Source organism: Epinephelus lanceolatus, chromosome 2 (assembly GCF_041903045.1).
Source record: "Epinephelus lanceolatus isolate andai-2023 chromosome 2, ASM4190304v1, whole genome shotgun sequence".
Classification (NCBI taxonomy): Eukaryota; Metazoa; Chordata; class Actinopteri; order Perciformes; family Serranidae; genus Epinephelus; species Epinephelus lanceolatus.
In genome coordinates, this window is record NC_135735.1 from 35754576 (window position 1) to 35781761 (window position 27186).

Below are 27186 nucleotides of genomic sequence, written 5' to 3' on the forward strand. Positions count from 1 at the left end.
AAAACTGGCTATTTAACCAAGATTTTGTGGCATGGCTGAAACCAGTACAAGGCAATGAATATGAGGATTTTTGAACTTGGCACGATTGGAATCAAGTAAGTAATTAAGTAAGTAAGTAAGTAATTGCTGTTGGTTGATGGGGGGGATTTTGGTAATTGTAAAATTTATCTTATAGTCTAAGTGGCATTAACAAAATCCTAAAAAGTCTTAAATCTAACTTGCCTTAAGCTGTAGGGACCCTGTTATGGAAAGATATGAAGTGTTAATGGCTAAATCAAGCCACGCCACACCACCTGTGTTTATTTATTACAAGGTGGCATATTCTCCATCTCTATTAATATTGGCATCTTGAATTGTTAAGATTTATGGGCTGCGGCTGTGCGCTGCAGTTAGGGAGAAACAAAGCCATACGTCAATAAAATGCTCAGGTGCTTTGATAGAAGTCAGCCATGTGGTTGCCCCGTGGGTCCAAAGAAGGAGTGAGACGCCTTTCATTTCCACCCAGTAAATCTATACAAAAATATTTAAAAGGTAAATCAGCTAATCAGCCCCCCACTCAGTGACCCATTACCTTGGCAAAGGACTGGTCTTTCAGAGATAAGAAAAGCAGGAAGAATAGATTTTAATGGGCTATTATTGAGTGCACAATGAGGCGTGCCAGCAACAGTGACAGGTCCTCAACATTCTGAATGAGCCTCGTGTGATATCAATACACACAGTGGATTTGCTTAAAAAAGTATTCCACAAAAAATGTGTAATCCCATACAAACCCAGTGGCGCATCTTGGTAGGGAGCAGAGTGAGAATGGTTTTTGTGATCCGAGCCCTCCAGGCCTGTTTAGACAGATGATGGAAGGGTGTTCCCAGTGGTCCACTCCCAGGCCTACTTCTCATTCTCCGCATGTGCTTCATCCACCATGACAGCATGCATGAGCATGACATTTTGGTCGAGGCATTTATAGTGAGAAATCTAACCCCTATCCACAGCCTGCCCCCAGAATCTGCCATCATGTGGGATGATTAAAAATAACTCTGAGACATGCGTGGATTGATTTAGCTGATAAACTTCATTACTCATCACGGGGAAATCATGTCTCGCTCAAAAACAGGAAGATGCAGCATGTGGCATTAACACACTGTATCTCGTACATATAATACATCCACTGTACTACTTAGATTATATTTATCATATTAGCACTATTTCTAGAGAAAACAACCAGCATAGCCATCAAAAATCTTTCATATGTGTATTTATAAGAGTCATTAAAATGTCCATTGACCAGTATGAAGCTGAAATACAACTGATCAAAGGCCCGAACATACTCGGGCGGAATGTATGCGGAACGGACTCTGCGAGGAATGTCCGCAGTCATTTGGGCTTTCATAGTCGAGCGCACTTCCGCGTTGTAGTTTCCTGTAAAAATCTCTGTGAAAAATCCCAGCGATGTGAAAAATACATGCCGAGCAGTCACTGGTGCGCGGAGTGGAGTCCACGCGGTCGTAAAATCTGAGCTTTGCGCGCACAGGGCTTGCGGACGTCCGCTTTGAGTCCGCACGGACCTCTGCAGAGTCTGTTTCGCGTACGTTCCGCCTGAGTATGTTCGGGCCTTAAGACTCAGCCCATGCTTTCCAATTTACTAGTTCTGCTCAAGCAGATGAAATGAATCAGCACCGAGCTCCACTGTGTGTCTGTGCTGAATCCTCAAAACACAGAAATCACAAAAATGACATGATTTATTAGTGCATTAAACACAATAATAAATTATTTAACTCAAGAGCCATCCTGTTCATGATTTTTGGATTGCACTAAAACAAAGCTGTGTGATAAAATAAAATATCCACTGTGTCGCTAATTATTAACTAACTGCTGCAGAAATGTACCTCGTACAGTTAAAGCTAATTATTACATGAATTATGCAATTGCAATAACTTTATTAATAAAGAATATCACTTGGTGCACAGCAGTGAATAGGGTTGGGGAGGATGTTTGAGGTATACGGACGTGTGTTAAGTTAGGTCAGCAAAATGGCATCAAAAAAAGAAAAAACAATACGAGTGAAGAATTTTCTTTTCTCTTATGTGTCAGGACGCCATCGTGCCCAAACATTCATCATCATTAGCAGCGCGAGCAGCAAACACCAGATGCCTCGGTATAGTGCTGCATCAAATGTGTCTGGGCAGCTACCATCAGCACCATGGGACATATGCATCTATTCTCTCACCTGGATCACGCTCTTCTCACTCCATCTGTTTGGAGATGACTCTGCAGCTGCCGTCACCCATTCTGCGCCTGTGCGGGCCTGAATGCTGGCTCACAAGTATACAGATGACTTTTGCATGTGACCCTGCTTTTGACCCCTGTCATGTTTATTGGTCTTTGTTTACTAGCTTTATTTGACTGTGAAATGCTGTGAATGTCTCTGCTCCATCTCTGCCAGGTAGGAGGAGTATGGAAATAGCATTTTTGACAGCAATGTTAGTCAGTGGGGTAAGAGATTGTGGTAATCATAGTATTTCTTGTAGGAGTGTAGTAAGAGTTGCAGTTTTATTGTCAGTGTCTGTAATATTGACTGTGGTTGAAGTGTCTTTTTCCACATGAGTACTGTTAATTAAATACAGCCTCCATGACAGGATGCTCACAAGCATGTAATTGCAATATCATTGGGTGCATTTATAACACCACTACACTAGCGCTGACTTACTATAGGTTACGTGATATGACCCACGTTTTAGATTAAAAAAGGCAAGCAGATACCGGCATGGCTTCTCATATGGAGAGGATAATGAGGGTAGTGAGAGTAACAACAAGCTGTTGTGTTGCGTCGCCGTGCCCTCATCAATCAAAGCTCTCTTGTTTATGCTGATGCTAATACTGCCAGGCTCACTCTGTGTCCTGGTAAATTAAAAGAAAGTGGTCAGCAATCCATCATCTGCCATGTAACACGCCATGCTGCTGTGTGCTACGTGTGCAAACAGTGTGTGAATTCACATGTGCGTGTCAGTGTTAAATACTGCATATGTGCCTTTTTATGGTACAGAACATGTTAAACTTTTGTATGTGGCTATTTTGTCATTAACAAGTGGGGAGACAAAAGTAGAGGGAGACAAGATACAGAGGCCTCACCCCTGCGCTTCAGAATAATGATCCTTTAACAACCTTCTAACAGAACCAATCTTGGGAACAATTTTTCGTAACTGGAAAGTCTGTTCCTGCTTGGCATGGGTGTATTTGAATTGATTACAGCTGTGAAGAGAGATAGGGGAATCACCTTCCTCCAGTGACAGTACACTTTGGGTTACAAACCGGAGATTTGCATGGCATTACCCGTGACAGTTCTCACAGGCTTTATTCTCCACACAGTGGTTAAGTGCCAGAGGTCTTTTGAGGGCACATCTACAGTAGGACTGTAGCAGGAGTTATTGTTGAACAGTAATGAGCCATTCAGGCTGCACCACAAGATATTGAAAAGAATTTATCCTGCTTTAGAAATATACTGACACTGTAGAGAGTACAATAGCATTCAGTATATTGACAGGTTCAAGGACAACCCTCACAATGCAACGGGACAGTGCAGCATACACTAAAGATAGATGATTCTGTGCTCCATGAGAAGAGTCATTTCCCCAAATGAGCCAGTGCTCTGCAGCATTTTGGATGATATAGGTAACAGCTGTTTACCAAAGTAATATTGGTGTTTTTCATGCAGTTGTTAAGGGTGTATTCCAGCAATTTAATATTTTAAATCCATTAGTTTGGGAGACTCATTAGACCAGGGCTATTATCACCTTTGTAAGATTGAGGAGGACCATTTTCCGTCTACACCTTCTGCAAACCAACCCTCTCGAGGGGCTTTTGGGTAGTCCCCCCCAGAAGAAATTTTAAGAAACTGAACAGCTAAACTGAACATTTTAGAAACAAAAATCAAAGATCAGTTTTTTTTTAAAGTTTGATGACTGAATGCCATTTTAGGGAGCCAGTATACAATTAATGGCTGCACGGGAAAAGTGCAGACACTCACTTTTCAATTGACATTTTTTAATGACATATTACAACTTTTTTATGGCATTTTTCTGACATATACTATCAAATTTTATGACATTTTTATGACATACTAACACTTTACAAAAACTATAACAATCAAAAGTGATATAGCCTATATAACACTTGTATTACATCCTCGTTTACCACTTTTTAATACATTTGAAAGTAATGAAATAGAGAGACTACACAGTGTTTGACACTGACTGTATCTACCCACATCAGTAAAGCATGGCTTCTGCTGGAAACGGCCACTTGGACAAACTACACACAGAACTGCAGTACTCCTTAATACTAGAGCTAGTAGTAATAATACAGGGTGTCTACAGGTCCTTAAAACATCTTAAAATGTCTTAAAAATTTAATGTCACAACAATAAGGCCTTAAAAGTCATTAAAAAGTCTTACATTTGAATTTGTGAGGTCTGAACTACTACAAACAATTTATCTAATTTCATTTATCCATTTTTTAAATTTCCTTTTGTGAAAATATGTGAAGCCTTTCTATGTAGAAGTCCACTTTCTAATGTTACAAATCTTTAAAACAACCTATAATACTGTCATTTTACTTCATACTTGCACTTACCTGTTGGCAAAATGTACAAAAGTCACTGTAATAACCATATTCCTTCATAACACTTGCATAAGACCACATATATATGATTAGCCTGCTATGTTTACCTGTGATGCTTGAATAACTAAAACATGATTTGTCCAAAAATCTGTCCTAAATGTGGTTAAAAGGTGTCTTGAATGGGTCTTAATAGTATTAGATTTAACTGCCTGATACACCCTGTGATAAGTTTTTAGTAACAGTAATGGGTTTGTTAAGTTCATCTATGATTCTAATTACATTTGCTAAAAATGATTTCAGAGAGCAGGGTGTGGTTATGTGTTGAAGTGTAGCTTTTTTAATATAGATTTTTTTTAGGGGGCTGTCGCCCCCCCCCCCCCCCCCCATATGTATTAAAACATATTTAGATGGGATGGTCAAGATTGATGCAGCAGAGGCTTTTTATTTAATTTTTTACATTTATTTTTTACAGAAAGATTGGATCCTACAATTCCCACAATGCAACTCCAGAGAGTCTTTCATTTGACCCATCTATCAAACTCCAAGTGCCCAGTTTCTTAAATAGTCTTTCTGTTCAAATTTTTTTCAAGCACAAGATGAGATAACCCTGATGACATCACCATGACATCATCAGGGTTATTTTCTCAAACTTTGAAGAGTTCTCCCAGAGCCACAAAAAATATTCAACTAATTTTCACATGCTTTATTACTACCCCAGTGACAAGTAAGCTAATTTTGATGTGTGGAGTGCCCCTTTAATTTTCATCATTTATCAGAGCACACTAGAGGTAAAACAAATTTGGAAAAAACAAATTGAGTAAGACATTTGACATTTTATATCTCTTCAATTACACCTAAATATCCTGCTTATATACTGTAGCATTAGGCATAAAGAGGCAGCTCATTCCTCTCTTCAACAACATATGCAGCTTCCTCATGCGGAGAGCCTGAGGGTAAATGTAATATTGCAATGGTAATTATGCTGAAATCTCAAATGACTGATTTAAATATAATCATTTAGAATGTAAACAATACACTGTGCGCTCGTTTGCTTTATGTCTTTGTCAGTCCTTAATGTCCCAGAGATTGCTGTATTGGAGTTCACATCTTGCTCAGCAAGTTTTTATAGATTTTAAAAAAGCAGTCTGTGTTTTAGAAAGCTTCTTCTTCCTGTCTGAAAATACGATTTCACGAATGAAAAATATATCAAGCTCAATGTGGGAGATGGAAAGAGATTCATTCGCCACAGAGTGAATTTAACACTTTAATGTTATGGAATGCCATTACAGCTCCAGCAGGAAATTTGGCATCACACCACATTGCTTATTAGATAACATAACTTATTTATGCACTTAAAGAAGACTGACTCCTGAAAATAAAACAATAGCTCACGTTTGCTGTGCAGCTGTGAACAGAAGTGGAGAAAATTAGTGGATTTGGTCAGCTGAGCAGGAAAAGGTGCAACTGAGCGAATGATTCAGCTTAGGTGATGTAAAAGTGCCGAAGGCTAAACATTTTGAACAAGAGCCCAAAGAAAGAAGGAAAGGGACAGAGCAGTAGAGAGACACATAGAGTTTCAGTGTGTGTGTGTTTGTGAGGACAGACAGAGAGTGCGTGAGTGGGGATGTCTCCATCCACTCTGAGAGAGCCTGGCTCCCCTCCTCGCCCGGGCACATTTTCCCGGGCATACCTCTGGCTTCATGCTGGCCTGTTGACGGAGCTAAATTGATGTGATTTGATGGTGCAGCAGCACCCACACTGTCCCGGACAAACACCACACTGATCCCTGCCAGCCTTCTTCTTAACATGCACACAGAGAAAAACACAGATGCGCACTCACATTTGTATGCACTCAGACGGAAACTGAAAAATAAACAAGCTCAGTGCTTTAGGAACAAAGACTGAGATTATAGTTTAGGTGACAATATGATGATGTCTTCATCCTCCTCTTCATTATCACCTACTGCTGAACGACAAAGTGAAGATGGAATATCCCCTCTCAGTCACAAACCCTTAAATGGCGCTGAGTGGATTTTAATAAGGAGTGGAGCGGTTAGCAGTGCACACCGTGGTCTTCAATGGGATTAAGAGGCTTTGAATGGTTGAGGCCATTAAAATCTACACCAGCCCAGAAGTCCTGGAGCGCCTTATGAGTATATTTATCATTAGGATTAACAAACCCAGCCGGTGAACGCTCTCACCCCAGGAGCGCAGCCACCTCTACCCTTGTACCATTATTGTGTTTGGCTGAGTGGCTGATGATAAGAGCGATTCAGCAGCAGGGGAGATAAAGCGCTGGTCCCAGTCTGCTGACCATCCCCAGTGGACCGTTCTCAGAACAGCAACATCTGCATCCACCAGCTCATCTGTGTGTGATGTAAAAAGCTACTGGCTAAGCAGTTTGTTATCTAATTGCTAAACTACAAAGCCTGTGCGTGGTGTGATCAAAAAATAAACTCAGAAGTCACTGAACTGTTGTAGAAGAGGAAAATCTCCCTTGAGGATGTGTGTGTGTTTTGTAATCTGGAGAAATTTCAGGGACTTGACTATCAGTGTGATGAATCATCCTACCCTAACTCGTTGCCTGGTTCCTTCCTCTCCCACCCCTCAGATCTTCCACATGACCTATGACCTAGCCAGCGCCATGGTGAGGATAGTCAACCTGATCGGCATGATGCTGCTGCTCTGTCACTGGGACGGCTGCCTGCAGTTCCTGGTGCCCATGCTGCAGGACTTCCCCGCCGACTGCTGGGTGTCCAAAAATAAGATGGTGGTAAGTGCTTCTCCTGCACCGAGTCCTCCTGCCTCTTGGAATCAGATTATGCCCTGTCTCATCTCATCCGTCAGCTTCAGTAATTATGGTACTAAAACCCTTTAGCATCCCGGGAAAGATTGCCTCGCATATCTGTCATTTTAAGCCCCAAATCAAATATATTTATCTGCTGCGTTTGCCCACACTCATTCAATTTGCTGCTTATTTTTATTTATTTGGAGCTTCTGACATCTGTCCATATTGTGAAAGGAGAGACACACTGAGGCTGTGCAGGGAGCATTGATTTTCCAAGGAGGACAGACGGCCCTCATTCATTCGATATTGGTTGAATATTGACAGTTTCCAGTAAGCACTCATGCTGTGCTTTAATTTTGCCGTATTGTCAAAACAGCTGCTGTAGAAGAGTCTCTGTTAAAGCCCGACTCACAATAGAGTTCTCTTTTATTTGCCTATAGAGGCGGACTGTGTCACACCTGATGTGCGACTCTGAATCACCCGCAGCTGATGGCCCTCATGCTAAATTAGCATGTTATAAAAGAGCGTAGCTCCAAAGGAAGCCCAATTGATCTGACATCAGTGAATGCTTCTCTTGTCAGTACAACATACCGATAAATCAACATTTATTGAAACCATAAGGAATGCAGCCGGAGAGAGCGGCTCTCTTAACTGATGGCTTATCGATACACATGTCAGTTTAGGTGTCAGTAGGGCAGTGGATGGGCTTTTGTGTGGTCTGCAACTCATTTCAATGAAAAACTAAAAAGATGGTGGAATATGAGCTTCTTGGATTGTATAGATTTACTGGCGACATGTCAATTTAGAGGAGACTGTACTGGTCAATTTTGAGATTCTGGGTTATTTTGCTTCTATAACATGTCATCTTTCAGACTAGTGGAAAAGAAATGTCCAAAAATACTCATTTAGCTCTTTATTTTAGTTCACATTTTAGCTCCGGATAATGTATGCAAAATGTGCACATTTAGTCATTTGCATATTTAGACATATCATATCAGAAAACTTGTAATACAAAAAAATAATTGTCTTAATGTAAGCAACAAGCTGCGGAAGTTTATACTTTGGTGATATCTATCAGATAGAATTTTTACCCCATGTACCTGTGGTGTCTTGTTTTTGTCTCAAACTGTGTAGAAGAAAGGCCATTTTCTCAAAATAAGTTTTCTGTCATACTGTTGAGTCAGAAATCTCCTCTTCAGTAGCACTTACACTCACCAAATGTTACAGTTTTATCCCTGTCCATATTCTGGGGGGTTTTTACAGAGGATTTTATTCATATATCATTCACAGCATGATTTATGTAACATTTTATTCCTACTTTTCTTATAGCTTTTGACAATATTTTCTGATTCATGGAATAATAAAAAAGAGATAGCTAAAACTCCCTCTTTAAAAACCTTTGACTCTTAATATGTCAACAAAATGAAACAAGAATTTTGAACATGGCTTTATTCAATGGTTAGATTTCTGTTATGGAAATGTATGAAAATCAGTATAATTGATTAGACTATTTGCATATTTAAACATACAACTAATGGAACAAAAAATGGAAGGATGTTTCATGGCAATATCTTTTAGTTTAAAGTGTCTCCATTTTATTGCATTCAGCCGTTTAGTCTCCATATAATGATCACAGCAGTTCTCTGTCACAATTCTCTTTGTAGAAAAATACACAGCATTATTCTCATTAGAATTTAATACTTATAATACAGGCTGAAATAACTTTTTTTTAAGTAATTTAATGATACAAGACAGACAGAATAATACATTTATAAACAGAAAGATATTTTTAAACTGTGGCAACAAAACAACAAATTCAAAGAGGCCAACTTAGAGTTCTACACAAACCAGCTTCTAGTCAGCAGTATGTTCAGCTCTCCGTGCCAGAACAGATGTCACATGAGTAGTTACATCACTCAAGGTATGATGCATTTGGTTCATCACGCCTCACTGCCTCCCTGACATGCTCACTTGTTCTATTTAATCATAAGAAACGACAGATGTTGCAAACCACTGTCCCTTGAGATGTTTCACACTTTAGCTAATTTTAGCTCGTTTTCCATACCTGTCTGTGCAGAGATGCACACACTCAGGTGAGGCGGTCTTGCTCGGGGACCTCGTCAGTACTTGGGGATTAAACCAGCAGCCGCTTTGAGCAGCCTTCCAGTTCAACCACCCTCTTTGTCTGTTAGTTGTGTGGATTCATTTAGATTAAAACAAAATTCAGGCTTATGCGTTGCATGTGGTGACCATTTTTATTATTTTTTTTAAATTCAATTCCCTTCACCACCATAAAAGATGCATTTTAATACTAGTTCAATATGCATAAAGCCAAGTTGCATGGGGATTCTTTTAGGTTACATAATGCTGAGCTGTCAGGCAACATATTGTTAACTGTGGCTCGTCATTAAGATACAGTACAGTATGCATGGATTAGGACTGGATTTGATGTCTTTTCTGCAGGTTTGCTGTATCTCTTTGTTTTATTCTGACAAACATGGTATTTGAACCTTAAGAACCTTAAGTTTGCAAATGCAGAAATAATACTGTTTGACACAAAGCCACAACAAAACCAGGAAAAAAACCTGTTTGCATTTTCAGAGAAATGTTGCCTTTACTCTTATGTTCTTAATAACAAGCCCTACTTTTACCTTCACTACCATTAAAGCCTAAAAACCCAGCCTTCTTTTCCTTAAATGTCTTAATACCTCCATTTCAGTGACTCTGGAATATGGGCCCACATGCCAAATGCCTTGTCACAAGATGATTTCATGCAGTTCTGACTAGATTATATTTAGGCATTTTCTACTCCTCATGTTGTTACAGCTCAGAGTCATGTTTCCAAAACTTCCACAGAGGTTGCACTGGCTGCCTTCCTCGGATTTCCGCATCCACAAACAGCCTCCTTTGCATCGAGGAGTGCAAAGGCCCTGAGATGTGAGGAGGAACACTCATAATGTACTTAATTTAAAATCCCGCGTGAGGGATGCGGCCTCTCATTAACATCAGAATGGAGTTTGTTTTGTTTCCCACAGTAAACACTGTCTAATTAATTGCATTACGTAGAAGAATGGCTCTCAATTTGACAGAATAACAAATATATCTTTCTGAATTAATTCGAGCCTCGGGGGCAGTCACCTCTCTGATGGAAAGCTCCTCATGTTTCGCTCACATTACCTGCTAGACAAAGAGTTTGTATTGACTCAGTCACGGTTGGTTTGGCTCTGATTAGAATCATTAGGAGACATTTTTTGTCTTCTTTTACAGTAGCTGTCCCATTATCTTGCTGGGTCATCGCTCCTTACCTTTTCAGGAGGGCACTAATAAAATTGCTATCTCTCTCAGCTTTTCTGCCGTGGAAATGAGTTTGAAAGCAATTTGGACATGTCACCCCCAGGAGAGAGTTGATATTGATTTGCCATGAACTACCACCGGGATCTAAAGGAAAAAGGGGCAATTTATCTACAAATGAGAAAACTCACAGAGAAATCACATTTTTCTAAATAGCTGACCTACTTTCTGTCATGCAAGCCTCCAGTGTCTCCCGCTCCATCCGCCCATTCTCAGGGCTCTGTTTTAGGCTCTTGCCCAAATGTCTGCTTGCTCCAAATGTTTGCATATTGAAAAGTATGTTTTACCCTGCCATCTGCTCTGTATTGAACCAAGGCAGCCTGAAGTAGACGTCTGCCATTAGTTTTGTCTTAAGTAATTGGATGTGTGTGCGTGTGTGTGAGCTGTCAGGGTACTCATTGACCTTTAATGTGCCATCAACACCCTTATGAGAGAGATAAAGAGTGAGCAAGACAGAAAGATAAAGTGTTCCAATGTACTCACCCTAACTCACCCCATCTCCTCTGTTTCATACAGAACGACACATGGGGACAGCAGTACTCCTACGCACTTTTCAAAGCTATGAGCCACATGCTGTGTATTGGGTATGGCATGTACCCCCCGGTGGGCATGACAGACGTGTGGCTGACCATCCTCAGCATGATTGTGGGCGCTACCTGCTACGCCATGTTTGTGGGCCACGCCACAGCTTTAATCCAATCCCTAGACTCATCTCGACGGCAGTACCAAGAGAAGGTGAGTCAAGATGAAGTGATGCTGACAGCTGTGTTGTGTAGATTTATTCCAAAGAGTGGACAGTGCCGGTAAGGCAGGGTGCTGGCTCGTCCTCAGTGTAAGGCTCGGCTTTATTTTGTTGTTAATGCAGCAGTGCACCCCAAAATTGAATTCCCTTGATGTTTGTGCAGCCACTGAACACCCGATGTCATCTAGGTGTTGCAGGTCCCTCATAACTCTTCCAAAAAAGGGATCAATCATCATCAGAGTCTTCTAAACCAGGGGTATTGAAAGTCTGACACTGAGGGGCTCCTCCTTAGACATATTGAGGTAAATGCCATGTCAACTTTAATGTAAAACAAGAAAAAAGTAAATTAACAAACGTGAACTTTTTAGCCCAAATTTGTTTACATTTTGGCAGATTGGCACCATTGAAAGTGTGGCAGATTAGCTGTAATGAATCCATGAATGTAAGGACAACTATCACTGGATTACTCTGACGCTGAAAAAAGCTGAAGAACATGATGATTCACAGGCGAGTTCTGGGAAAGTGTAAGTCACACTTAATCTATAAATATGTATATCATGTCTGCATGTTCACATCTGACTGAGTTTTAACTTAGAGAGTTCATTTTGATGCAAATTGCAGCAGTTGGGTGCTAAGGGTTTCCCCTTTATTGCCTTTCACCTCATGGAGTACAGTCTCTGTCTCATGTGACATCTCACTTAAACACTTTACACTTAAAGGGTAACTACATCCATTTTCAGAATTCAAACATGTTTCTCCTGTGGTCTCTGACAACGCAAAAATATAAGTAAACATAAAAGACTCTTTCCGAATCCAAAAACTATGTGTGCTAAAACTCAAATTTGTGATGTCATCAAGTACAAAGTCTTGAGCTGCTCAGAAACAATGAACCATGAAACATGTTGTAGGCAACACTGAGAGCAAGGAAAACAAACATTCTGTGGTTTCACAGTATCAATCCTCCATTTACTGTCTATGGAGCAGCTCCACACTTTATATCTTGTGACATCACAAGTTTGAGACTTATTTCGCTGGTTTCTGGCTTTAAGAGAGAGTAACTCATGTTCACAAATATTGACTAACTTAACACTTAACATTTGTATTTAGGTTAAGTTAAGATGATATGAAAAATGCATTTCCATCCCCTTTAGATCACCTCCTCAGTCATATAAAACAAAATACAAAAAATAGATTTCTTTGTTTTCTTATATCAATATCCAATCAATGTTCAATCTATAATTTATGCACTTTGAGGAAGGTGGGATGTCTGACAGCTCCAGATTATGCTTAATAGTATTTTACAGTGGACAGCTGCAGCAGCTACAAGGAGCATCATGTCTCCATTGACACACCCACTTTTCAGCAATCAAACCAATTTATTCTGCCTGCCTATCCTGTTTCACTAGGAAATATGTCACAATACTGAAACTAGATACTTTTGTAATTAGGGCTTCAACTAATGGTTATTTTATTGTCATTGTTGATTAATCTGTCAGTTATTTTCTAGGTATATAATCAGTTAGTCATGTTGATAGATTTTCAATGTAATGAGTCCCCTGTTCCTGTAGGTGGTCCCCAACAAAATTTCTACTTTATAACAAATTTTAGTGGTAAATGTGTATTTGATTTCATATGGTTATAATTATGGTTATTTTCATGTACTTTAAAAATTTATCTGAAAGTTAAACAAATAAAATCCCAAATCTGAAAACTTTATTTACAAAACCATAGACTGTATATGTGTAAGTATAAGTCTTTCTGAGAAGACTTTTTATGTTTTCCTTTCACTTGAGACAACACAGGATCTGGTCTTGCGCAAGATTTATGATATACATAATATATACATAATATGATATATATAATAACAGTGAAAATATCTTCTCAGCATGGTGCGTCTCCCGGACAATAAACATCATCAGGTTATCATTGACATAAGCTATCGATAAGTGGCACAAGCACATTGTTATAATGTAGTGTTATCAAGGGAAAAAACACGGCGCAACCCCGAGACAGTGAAGCATCATCAGGTCATCATCGACACGAGTACATTTTATGAACCTAAAAATATAAGGTTATTGTCTGCCCGCAGTCTCCGGGGACCAGTTGTCAGATCTGTGCAGAGCACAGAACAAAAGTGCAGACAGTATGATAATAACATCTAAAACACAATTTTCACTCCCAGTGGTTTCTGTAACATGAGGAATATTTTCAACACTAGGTAGGTCATGCAGCACCACTGTCTCAACACCGATTTGTTGTTTACAATGTTGCATTATCAGGAAAAATAATAGGGTACGTCCCCGGAACACCTCAATATTGATTGTGTGTTTTCAGATTGTATCAGGGACGTAGGATGTCTATAAAATGCCAGAAAATGGTGAAAAATGTTAATCAGTGTTTCCCAAAGCCCAAGATGTCATCCTCAAATGTATTGTTTTGTCCACAACCCAAAGATATTCAGTTTACTGTCATATATTAGTAAAAAAAAAAAAAAAAAAAAAAAATTTACATTGAAGAAGCTGGAATCAGAGACTGTTTTCTTGAAACATTGCTCAAACTGATTAAACAATTATCAAATTAGTTTGCAATTAATTTAATAATTGACAACTAATCAATTAATTACAGCTCATTACAATTTCAACTGGACTGTAATATGAGAGAAAAATGATTTTCTTTCACAGAAAGCATTTCATATTAGGGCATACTGAGCAAGGTGTCCATCTTCTCAGCCCCTGCAAGCCAAAGTTTTATCTTTGAATGGATGGGTTTTTGCGGTGTTACCATCCATATAGAGGCAGGAACCCCAGCCTCCCCAGTTCAGGGAGAGGAAAGCCCTGACAGCTGGCTGTGAAGGCCGAGCCATGTTCCACAGTGCCATGCCCTCTGTGGGCCCAGCGTGGGCGATAATGAGCTGAGCGGCGAGGCTGCCACATTGCCCACCGTCTGTGGCAAGGAGGAGACAGGAGAGGATGACCTCCAGGGAATGGAGGCAGAGGCTCCAGAGGTCCCACCCAAATGAAACAGAGAGAGTGGGAGTGAAAGAGGGCAGAGAAAAAAAGAACCAGGCAGCCAGACGAGCAGAGGAACAGATTAGCTGACGTAATGGGTGCGTGTTACATCTTCAAAAGGAGAGAAAGAGCACTGGATAAATTAACACCTCACTAATCTTGGGGTGAGCAACAAAGAGACTGGTTTTCCACCAGATTCTCACCAGCTAAAAAAGGGTGAAGAATCCAAAAAGTAACACATGCAAGAAGTTACATGACTAATGCTGCAGATCTGAGTAGCTGTTTAATGAAAAGGGAGCACGCCGTCTCCCCGCTCAGCACCCTCCACTCGTCTGCTGCTCTGCTTTAGAGATGCCTTGCTGCCAAGTAGACTGAACAGCTGGCCTGTCTCAGCACCAGTCAGCATGTGGTACCAAAGCCATTTTCTGCCGTTTCTGGGATCACCCCCTAAGGCGCCTTAAGAATCCCCCAGCCAGCTAAAAAGGCTCCCCTGTGCTCCCACAGCTTCCCACGGTGCCTGCCTGCAGAAAGGTTATTACTGCAGACTGCAATTAAATTTTAAGAGTGCAGATTCTCTCATTTATCTTTCCACATGCCTCAGTGATAAGGTGCTCTCTGGGTGCACTGTCACTGCGTGCTCATCTGGCTGTGGGAGCCAGATAGTAGTCATTTCTACTCCACTGTACTATCCCCACTCTTCTTCGCAGCTTATCAGGGTTAGTTCCTTCAAAGACATAAACCTTTTTGTCATTGGCCCTCACATCAGTTGTGTGACAATGGGATCTGCTTCCTGGAGATTTCGCTCTGCTTTTCCGTGTTAGACTAATACCATAATCCATGCACTCAAGAAGTGGACAATCCATTGGTCAATCCCTGGAGTTTTGAGAAGGCAGGTGGCTGTTTTCAGATGGCCATTGGGCCGCCGTGACAGGGACAGCTGTTCCTGTCTGCTGGGACTCAGTCTCGAGAGAAATCTGCTAACTGAGACACCACCAACACATCATACAGCAAGTTATCATACACACCTGTCTGTTAGACTGAGTGATTCTTTGCTGTCTCATTAGTTGAAGTAAGGTGCGGTGGCTCTGTGTAACATCTTTAAGAGTCACATCTCTTACAACAACCGAGCTAAGATGTGATGGAAGGGCGGTTGTACTTGACCTTTAATAATCCATGCAGAATGTGAAGATGGTAATATAGAAGAGACTGGTTAAATATAAACTACTTGATAAAAACAAACAGTGATGCAAATGCACAGCAGCACATTGGTCAACATATTGGGTTAACTGTATATCAAGGCATGCTGCATTATTAAAAAAAAAGTCCACTGCTTTGAAATATCAAACAGAAACACTGTTCAGTGAAAAAAAAAGTCTCTCTTTAGATATTTGCATAATGCGTGGTAGGTACTTTAAATAATAGCATGTGCGTTTACATTAATCTGTGCCCTCCTGTCGGGGTACTTTTATGAGTGTTATTGAACTCACAAACTCAGTCTCAGAGTGGGTACTTGAAGTACAAGGACACTGGGAGGCTCTAATTCTCATCAAAACCAGTGTGTACGTGTAACACATTAAATGAAACAGGACTGCACAAAGTGGTTGTTTGTGTTTTTAGTCAGTCCTGAAAATAAAGAGGGGAAAAAAATAACTTTCAACTATCAAAAGCATGTTTACCCACTGCTCTGCCATAAAATGTATTTTTCATCTCGGCCCCATGCACCGCCTTTGTTGGTTTCTAAACATCACAGTGTTCAGAGGCACTTTTAATACTTAATTTGGCGTGCTGACTCAACACATGCATAGCTGATGTCGCAGATTACAGACCGTGAAATATGAAGAATTAGACATTTTGACTCATTAGCAAGTGCTGGAAAAAGCCACCAGTCTCTTTTCTGTTGGCAAGCTGAAATGGATCTCTGTAGTTTGCAGTTTGGAGTTTTTGTGTTCACAAGCCAAATGTGCCCATGTTGATATTCCAAAGATGCTGTCAGCAACACTATAAAAGTGCATCATTTGCATACACCACCAGTCTGAGAAGTGGCATGAATTGTCTGATTTATCTGCAATGTAGACAATATGCAGCCTCATAAATAACTGCTGTGTGTTTTGATAGTTGGGTTTGTTACACAGCAATTACAAAATTCAAATGCGGACGGAAGTATTTAAATATAAATTAACATTAGCTACCATGGAGCTGTGTTACAGTTGCACTGTGTATGGCATTTGACCTGAGTCAGCTAGTAGGTAAACAGCCAATGGGCAAAAACACAAATTGACACCCTGCTGTCACAGAGAGGAGATACTGACTACTGTTTGGTTAACAAAATGACTCAAAAAGCAGATCAATGTTGAGCTGTGCAGCACCATCATCACATTAAAATGCCTCATGCTGTTTTTGATGTGACACAGGCTCTGCATTCATCCACTGTAAATGAGCTGTAAGAAATAGAGCATGGAGCTCTCATGCACGTGGCTGTATGGCCAATATGTGAGGCCATCTGTCCAGTTGGCATGCAGAGGTGATGTCCAGGTAACGGTTACATTTAGACAGGAAACAAATGAGTGAAACCCCTCAGGGAGACTATGATGAAGTCTATAAAGGAATCTCAGAAGACTACAGGCGGAAAATAGGAAAGGAGGGAGAGGAAAAAAAGCTCTGCCCTCGAAGATGGTGGAAATTATCATCAGAAAGCCTGGGTATAATCTTTTCTGAATAGAATTCTATTACAATGTGGCACCATGTGATAAATGCCCGGGCTGTCAGAAGCTAGCAAGCAGGCTTAAATGAGCTCTTAAATAGGAATCAGGCAGCCTGTTAACTGTTACACAAAGTAGAGAGCCCAACAATCACACTAAATACTAAGGATTGGAGTGTGGCTCCCACTGAGATGAAAAACAGCTTTATTAGATTCATTTCCACTCTGCTAAAAATATATGCCTGATGCCAGTCTTTTGCTGTGTGTAAACAGAGCCTGTGGGTGCAGAATATTACAGCGTGTGCATTTTCTACCTGTTTGCAACTCAATTTGTTGCAGATGTACCTGACAGCATGGGTTAGCTTGGGTCCATTTTAGATCTGAGGAAAAGAGACAGGTTAAAACTGGACCTGGTGCAAGCTTTTCCTAAGCCCTTTACTACTCAGTGAGTCCCATACAGTAGCACCACCACAGTGTGGCCAGGGGTGGCCATGGCCATAGTATATATCATGGTATGGTATGGTATGGTATCTATCTATCTATCTATCTATCTAGGTATCTATCTATCTATCTATCTATCTATCTATCTATCTACAGAGTATATTCATAGGCTATATAACATACAGTATAAAACAGGATTGTTGTGGAATTGAAAATGTTAAGTCTTCGCACATCAGATAATTAGTAACATCAACATTAAAATAGGAAACCATCAGTATGCCAGTCCTTAAAGAAGTATTTCACTGCTGGAGAGATGGTCTTAAAACTGTCTTTGCAGTAGAAAGATGCAAATACTTTTGAAACTGGTGCTAAGGGCCGTGGCATTCGCTTTTGTTCAAGAGTTAGAAAACCCACAACTACCAGAATGAACTGCACCGGAACAGTAAATGCTTCCACTGGTGCGTGATGCAGTGTGAGCTGTCTTTCCAAAAATAATATGGCAGCTGGCTGGCAACAAACAATCTTGTATTACAGTTAAACAATGAGCTAGAATATGTTTCTGAAGACATTTAAGGTAAGAAATAGGCAACATAGTAGCAGAATACTGGTTCATAGTGCTGCTTAGTTTTACAGATTGATCTGACTATAATCAGCCTTCATTGCCACAATACAGGAAACAGTATGGCACCCACTTCCTGTTCACAAACACTTTTCTTTTTATTCAAGCTAAACAGGGCACTGAAATATGTTTCTGATTTTTTTTTTTACAAGAAATTGGCAATGTAGTAACATAATCTCGATCTAGATTTACAGTTGATCTGAGTTTGTATGAGACAGAAAGAGGTGTGGCTGTCTTTTGATCTGCTTTCATATTCTTTGTTTCAGTGGTAGCAGCAAGCAGACAAAAATGAAGAAGTACAATCTATAGTTTGACCAACCGCCCAAGAGCCAGTAGAAACCCACATGGTGACACAAATGTGTCATCCAGCAGATTCTCTGCGGCAAATCAGCAGGGAGATCTGGACATGGGCAAGATGGAGAGAAGTTTACCATAGTTCATATTCACAGACTATCTACATTGTGTTGATATAAAGCGGGTTGAAAACCATCAAATATTCCTTTAACTCATACTGACATAGTTTTCAACTGGTCTGTATACTACAACAGCATAATAAAATTCCTAAAATTCAGTTACAGCTTCTGGTTTTGGTGTGCCACCCTAAGACTTTCAGCGGCCCCATCTGGCCTCCTCTCTGGGCGCCACTGCTCCCATGTGTCAGAGGTGCAGATTGAAGGTCATAGGGTGCTTTTTGGTATTTTAGTAACATTTTCAAATAGTGATACACACTGCAGTATTTATTTTTCTGAATGCCCTGCTCATTGAGTTGAGTTCAGTTGTACCAAATTGTGCTCTGACTTGGATTATTTTATTTTTATTAAATTGTAAAAAACTAATGATTATTTTTATTAGTGATTGTTCTGACAATCATATTTCACATTAAAAGATCAATTGTTAATCTCTTAAATAGGACAACAGTGAAAACAGCTCCAATAAACCAAAAGGAAACCCCAAAATATTCAGTTTACAATAATAAATAGAAAAAGCAGGAAATTCCCTCCTTTTTACCCCTCATTCAATCTATTGTTTGGCAGTTGTTGATTATTCTTCAAATTGTTTCAGCACTGGATATCTCTCAGTAAAATATGACTCATTTTGTATCATAATACCCCAGTAATAGCATTAGTCAATAATCTGTCGGGGTGTCTCATCCCCTCATTGAACCCCTCTATTAGCCCACGAGCAGTTATGCTGCACCACAGTCTAAAACACTGTGAGCTAGAATGGGTTAAGCATCTGCCAAATTCCCTCAGGGATTCCTCTCTCTTGTCGCAGGCATGTTGAGAACCATTATCACACAAAGAGAATTACATCTCTCCAGATTGGGGGCACAAGATGGCTGCACATGTGACTGTGCATACAGTGTACGCCTGCCACTCCAGCTCTTTGTAAGCCTCTGCTTATCTCTCACTATGGCCCTCTGCAGTGGAAATGTATACAGAGATGGGGATGGAGCCACCAAACAAAAGAGATAATCTCCTTCATTTGTAGGTGACTTGTGATCCATGTTGTCTTACTTACTTTATAGAAGCTCTCTGAGCCTTCGGAGCATTTCCTCCTCTCAGGTTTTTAATAGTATATTATTAACATTATTCAGTGTGGGATAACTGAGTGATGTTCTGTTTGTTGTTGGTAGTTAGTGATGAAATCAGGGATGCCCAGGAGGGACTTGAATATGAGTAGCATGTTGTGGCATGCCAGTCCCAAATGGCTTTAGAAGGAAATGGCATGGGGTGCTGCAGCCCCTCCCCTCTAAGTCAATAATTAACACATGGCAATTAAACATGGCTCTTTGGGGAATAGTTAATAAGAGGCCCAAAGCTGATTATTTGTGGGTGAAGAGACTCTAGAGATCTTTTGTTCCCCCACTTCAATCCCCTAATCAAGACCTTTGGAAATACAGTAAATAGTCATCAGAGGAGGACTTTATTTGGACTTACAGATTTGTAATTTTCTTCACAAAAAGAGGAAAAATGTATTAACATCGTCAGGGAACTAATTAAACACTCAGTTTTACTATTTTCCTTATTTAACATATTATATCCTCAAAATGCCTTAAAAAGTCTTTGTAAGACAAAGATGTAGGCTTCATCCAACAATAGCAATAACTTTGTGGTGCCTTGTCGAGGTTAAGTCATGATTTCCTCATACAATCGACCCAAGGACACAGCTGTCAACATGTTGAGGAGCTTAAGTCTGATTCTGCCTTACAGTAAGAGCCGTTCTCATTAGTCTGGACCTGACTGATGGCATTAATCTAAACCCTGTTACATTCCCTTTTCCTCCCTGTCTGCCACACAACTTTTGCTGCTGAGTCAAGGACTGTTGACATGCCCTGGAGGTAATGTAATACTACAACCCAAACCAAATAAGAAGTGCTACCAATGTCAATATGCTGTATATTTAATATCAAAAATTAAATTTAAAAAGTAAATTTATGCTTTCTGCAGCATCTGCAGAGCTCATGTCAAGATTGTCATTCCCACAGATGTAGAGTACTTTATTAGATAGGTAGTGGCAACGTTTGTGAAGAGCAAGGGAATTTCCTTCTTTAAGTAGGGGAGGATGCACCATGCAGACCATTAACCAATCATTTCTTCTTAGCTAGCTTTGGCCTAATTATATCACTGAAGTTCAAGTTTTTTTTGCCCCTGATCCGTGTTATTTATTTCTGAGTATCTGCCGGTACCGAGTCCTGATTCTGTACTTCTATTTGCCTAGATAATTTAACTGCACAGCAAACACTTCAAGTACTTTAAAGATTTTAAAATCAACCCAATGTATAGCCTATACATAATAAGTATGAAATAACAAACCCCTACTTTAATATTTCTTGCCTTGTCGCTGTCTTGAGGGAGTTTCTCTGTCCCTTTACAAAACTATTCTCCAGTGTTTGTTGATTCGTTGCAGCCTGTGTCTGAGTTACCTGAATGAACAATATTCAGTTGAGTGTTTATTTATTTATTTATATTTATATTTCATCTGAACATCTTTTGCGCAGCTCAGGCCACATTAATATATTACTCTTATTTGCTTTTTGCTCGAGGGGCTTTTGTTTCACTTGCAGTGGGGTGGTGAATGTGGTTGTCATCAGTTCTGCAACGCTGTCTGTCTCTACCACGAGCAGGGCAGTGAAACACCATGCGTCATAGCTGAAAGCAAAGCCAAGAGATTCACACACTGGGCTTAAATCAAACAAGTGTATATAACTTTGGCATATAACAAAATTAAACAATCTCATACTGCGTTTTCTTTTAGACCTGTGGTGTTTCTCAGCAGGCAGGGCTCAGCCCCAGCTATTCCACACACAGGACCTTAGCAGAGGAGAACAGAAAACAGAGAGTTTACACAGCTACACTTGTTGCATTGCTGTGCATGAAAGCACCTGTGTGACAGCTGCAAACAAAGGATCGGACAGAGTTCATTTAGCTCCGTATAGCCGATCCCAATCAGTTAAAAAATGACTTGATCTTTGAGATAGGATTGGGACATCCCTATTAGTAATACAACACCAAATGATCAATACATTATATGTACTTACTACCGTTAGCAATTAGGAAGGTGAGTTGGCAGTGCTGGTTTGGCAGCAGATGTACGGCTGTTGTTTATTTTGATCGCCATCCCACGTGTGATTATTGTACTAATTTTAGGTGTATATTAAAATGTCTCATGAGGCCCCTGGAAGACCATATATGCATTTATGCCATATGAAAGAAACTTCTAATGCAGACTTTATGCAATGAAAATAAATGTTTACATCCATGCTAGCAGCTCTGTGAAGCTGTACTCAGAGACAGAGGTGCTCTAATCTAAATGCTATGCTCACAATTACGGTGCTAACATGCTGTGTGAATGGTATGAGCTAAGATACAGTACAGGCCAAAAGTTTGGACACACCTTCTCATTCAATGCGTTTTCTTTATTTTCATGACTATTTACATTGTAGATTCTCACTGAAGGCATCAAAACTATGAATGAACACATGTGGAGTTATGTACTTAACAAAAAAAGGTGAAATCACTGAAAACATGTTTTATATTCTAGTTTCTTCAAAATAGCCACCCTTTGCTCTGATTACTGCTTTGCACACTCTTGGCATTCTCTCCATGAGCTTCAAGAGGTAGTCACCTGAAATGGTTTTCCAACAGTCTTGAAGGAGTTCCCAGAGGTGTTTAGCACTTGTTGGCCCCTTTGCCTTCACTCTGCGGTCCAGCTCACCCCAAACCATCTGGATTGGGTTCAGGTCCGGTGACTGTGGAGGCCAGGTCATCTGCCGCAGCACTCCATCACTCTCCTTCTTGGTCAAATAGCCCTTACACAGCCTGGAGGTGTGTTTGGGGTCATTGTCCTGTTGAAAAATAAATGATCGTCCAACTAAACGCAAACCGGATGGGATGGCATGTCGCTGCAGGATGCTGTGGTAGCCATGCTGGTTCAGTGTGCCTTCAATTTTGAATAAATCCCCAACAGTGTCACCAGCAAAACACCCCCACACCATCACACCTCCTCCTCCATGCTTCACAGTGGGAACCAGGCATGTGGAATCCATCCGTTCACCTTTTCTGCGTCTCACAAAGACACGGCGGTTGGAACCAAAGATCTCAAATTTGGACTCATCAGACCAAAGCACAGATTTCCACTGGTCTAATGTCCATTACTTGTGTTTCTTGGCCCAAACAAATCTCTTCTGCTTGTTGCCTCTCCTTAGCAGTGGTTTCCTAGCAGCTATTTGACCATGAAGGCCTGATTCGCGCAGTCTCCTCTTAACAGTTGTTCTAGAGATGGGTCTGCTGCTAGAACTCTGTGTGGCATTCATCTGGTCTCTGATCTGAGCTGCTGTTAACTTGCCATTTCTGAGGCTGGTGACTCGGATGAACTTATCCTCAGAAGCAGAGGTGACTCTTGGTCTTCCTTTCCTGGGTCGGTCCTCATGTGTGCCAGTTTCGTTGTAGCGCTTGATGGTTTTTGCGACTCCACTTGGGGACACATTTAAAGTTTTTGCAATTTTCCGGACTGACTGACCTTCATTTCTTAAAGTAATGATGGCCACTCGTTTTTCTTTAGTTAGCTGATTGGTTCTTGCCATAATATGAATTTTAACAGTTGTCCAATAGGGCTGTCGGCTGTGTATTAACCTGACTTCTGCACAACACAACTGATGGTCCCAACCCCATTGATAAAGCAGGAAATTCCACTAATTAACCCTGATAAGGCACACCTGTGAAGTGGAAACCATTTCAGGTGACTACCTCTTGAAGCTCATGGAGAGAATGCCAAGAGTGTGCAAAGCAGTAATCAGAGCAAAGGGTGGCTATTTTGAAGAAACTAGAATATAAAACATGTTTTCAGTGATTTCACCTTTTTTTGTTAAGTACATAACTCCACATGTGTTCATTCATAGTTTTGATGCCTTCAGTGAGAATCTACAATGTAAATAGTCATGAAAATAAAGAAAACGCATTGAATGAGAAGGTGTGTCCAAACTTTTGGCCTGTACTGTATGTAGTGATTTGCGTATCTCTCAACAAATGACATGCTATGTTGTCATTTTATAAGACCACCTGTCTCACAGCAGCATAATACTTAGCACAGTATATAATCAGTTTTCCATGCACATTCCCAAACATGAGACTGAGCTTTCCTCCAACACATACATCACAAACAAAGCAGGTGGAGCATTATCTATAACATGCTTGGCTAATTATTCTGTTGCCAATTTTTTATGCACACATTTATGGGTGCAAATATTTAAGACTTCAGTTAGCCTCATTGTATGACCCATAGCTTTTGACCATGCAACACAAGGTTATAAAGTAGGAGACAGAAAACAGTGGAGAAGAATAAATGTTTAGAAAGTATAATTAAGTGGCTGACATCTCTGTTGGGAAATGAATTATTCATATTTTATTTGGTAAAAATTTGCATCTGCTTGGAGAACTGCATGAGAGAGATGGGAATTGGGGAAAAATGAAAAGCATAATAAAAGGGTAGAGGGACAGAAAAAAAAAGAAACATACAAACGGGAAACAGACGAAAGAATGGTCATGAGGAGAGAGATCACTCAGAAACTAAAGGAAGAGAAAGGATTTATAAAATGAAAGAGCATTAAGATGCAATTCTGTATAGCTCAGTGGGCAGAGTATGCTGAGACTATAATATTGCCAAAGCTGGAAGTTAATAGGCTCACCCACCCACCCACACACACACACACACTAAAACCTCCCTACTGTAACATACTTAGAGGATGGTAAGTTACAGTAAGGTACTTACAGTATATACAGAGACACAGTTCAAGATGGAGAAGAGTTCTTTTTTATGTAAAGGTCCAGTTTGTTGGATTTAAGGGCTTCCATTGGCAGGATATTATAAAGGATATTGTAAAAGATATTCATAACTGTGTTTTCATTAGTTTGTAGTCACCTGAAAATAAAAATGGTTGAATTTTAATTCCTTAGCATGAGCTGCTAATATCTACATACTGAGCTTGTTCTACAGTAGCCTGGAAGGGACAAACCAAACAATGACTCTGGATAGACCCACTGTTAGTTCTCCTACAACAAACATGTCCAAAGTCCAGCCTGGGGGCTGACTCTAGGGGGCCCCCGGCTTACCTTTCAAAATATACTATAAGTATATAAGTACAAGATCTCTTTGCATTTTCTTTCCATTCACCTTTCGATGGCAGGACTATTATTCTGTTTGCAGACATGCACCAAGAACGAACTATGCCAGTGTAACTGATGTGTTTTCACAAACAGATAGTAAACAAGTAAATGGAACAATTACTGTACCAAACAGCAAAAGTTTCCTGCTAGGTAGCCGACATGGCCACAGCAAAGAAATGCTTTCAGAAGCAGTTGAAAGGTGAATACTTATTCACTGAAAGATGCAACAGTTGCATCCTATTTGTATGTAATTTTTCATTTTATTTTATTTCCAGCACCCATTCAAAAAAGTTTGGACACCCCTGGTCTAGATGCCACTAAATCCGACACACCAGACCTTAACCGCTTGCAGATCAGGATAGCAGAAGCAGCAACACTCGTATTTTGTTTTTCCGTCAGGATGGTCAGAGCAGAGGATCCACTGTCTACTAGCTAACTGTCACTAAACCCTGGACGACATGGGGAAGTGCAGATTCAGTGAAAATTGGCTGTTTAACCAAGATTTAGTGTCATGGCTGAAACCAGTAGAAGGCAATGGATATAAGGCTTGGTGTATTTTGTGCAAAAGGTTTCGTCAAACTTGGCACGATCAGAATCCCATATGCAGAGTGAGGAACACAAAAACGCCAAGTCATCCTTTATGTTACAAAACCATTTGGGCAAAATTGTTGCGCAAAATGATCTTGTTTCATGCTTTTATTTTCTTCTTCGATTTTAATAATTGAAAAATTTGTCTTAAATTTCCAAGTGGCATTAAAAAAGTCTTAAAAAGTCTTAAATCTAACTTGCCTTAAATTGTAGGAACCCTGTGTAAATATCACAAACAAATCAACGTTAAAATTCATCATCAAGAGCCAAACTAAAACCAAAACTCTGGATGAAAGTTTGTGAAACTCTTTCTTTAAAGGAATAATTTGACTTATTTGTTGTGTTGCCAAGAGTAGGATGACAAGATTGATACCATTCTCATCTGTCTGTTAAATATAAAGCTATAGCTTGGAGCCTGGTAGCTTAGCGTAGCACAAAGATTGGAAACAAAGGGAAACAGCTAGCATGACGCCGTCAACCTACCAGCACCTCAAAACTCACTAATTAACACATCATATCTTGTTTGTTTATTCTGTTTTAAGATAGTTGTATGACTCTTGTTTGGTCAGGCACTGTAACTTCCTGGAGTCTTATTGTTGCCAGACTTTGCTGATTGCCTGAGCTTTAGACAAAGCCAGACTAGCTGTTATGCCCTATGCTAAACTAACTTATCAGGCTGCTCGTGGTTACCATAGAAATATGAAAGAGGTATGAATCTTTTGATGTAACAATTTAGCATATTTCCCAAAATGAAGAGCTACAAGCAAGCAAGCTACAAGCAAGAAGAAAGACTCAATCTAATAGTTCTCATCGGCTACTTCTACAATCCCCCCCACCCCCTTCGTAGCCTGAACCTCCTGGTTTTCAGAGTGCAGCGAGGGAGGCTGATGGTGGAATGATTACCTCCTTAATGCTGACTATGATTTGATTTAGCCACGTAGAGCAGGGGAGCTGGGATCTTCCTGGTGGCAGTGTGATGGCGGCTGTGGAGCAATAAGATAATTTCCCATCACAGGGGGTGTTATCAGCCCATCACAGCATCAAGAGAGCGCCGGCCCCCCATGGTCGGCGTCTTTACATCCTTGTCAGCTCCTCCTCTCAGACATAGCAGTGATTAGTAAATATGCTTTGACTGAGACACTGAGCCACTGTATGTAGACAGTATAAAAGCAATAAGACATTATCTTGCATTTGTTCACTTGACTAATGCCCTTTCATGCTGAGAGAATCAAATTGTAACATGCTGCAGAGCTGAGGATAAATGGTTGTTTTTTTTAATGAATGTTAAAAAAAAAAAAGGGTTGAGACATTCATAAGGAGATGATAATCCACGCCTTTGAAACAGAGCGCCATGCTGTGGCATGTCTAATGCAGGAGACATAAAGACATTAGACAAGATGCAGAATGTGGGTTACACCTGTCATCTTCACCCTGGCGTCACACGCAGACAAGCACATCTTTGCTGCAATACGCTGCGGCTAATGGGACTGCAGCTGGAGATGTCTGCGATTGTTTTCTAGAGCTTTCCGTCTTTCAGAGCAGAGGAGGAAAAGTTCCTCTCTGTGTAAGGATTCTATTTCATCATCAGATCAGTAAATGCTCAATTTTATGCCAAAGGGATTGTGAGGGATAAAGACTCAAACCCTTACCCCATGACAGAACTCATCCATCTCTC

General features: G+C 40.3%; 1 protein-coding gene across 1 annotated transcript in view; it reads left to right on the top strand.

Moving 5' to 3' along the window:
- hcn4 (hyperpolarization activated cyclic nucleotide-gated potassium channel 4) overlaps positions 1-27186 on the top strand; it is a 95430-nt gene that overhangs the window by 37311 nt on the left and 30933 nt on the right. The window contains exons 3-4 of the mRNA XM_033639355.2: positions 7223-7384; positions 11267-11485. Coding sequence (XP_033495246.2) covers positions 7223-7384; positions 11267-11485 — 381 coding nt within the window. The remainder of the gene's footprint in view (positions 1-7222; positions 7385-11266; positions 11486-27186) is intronic.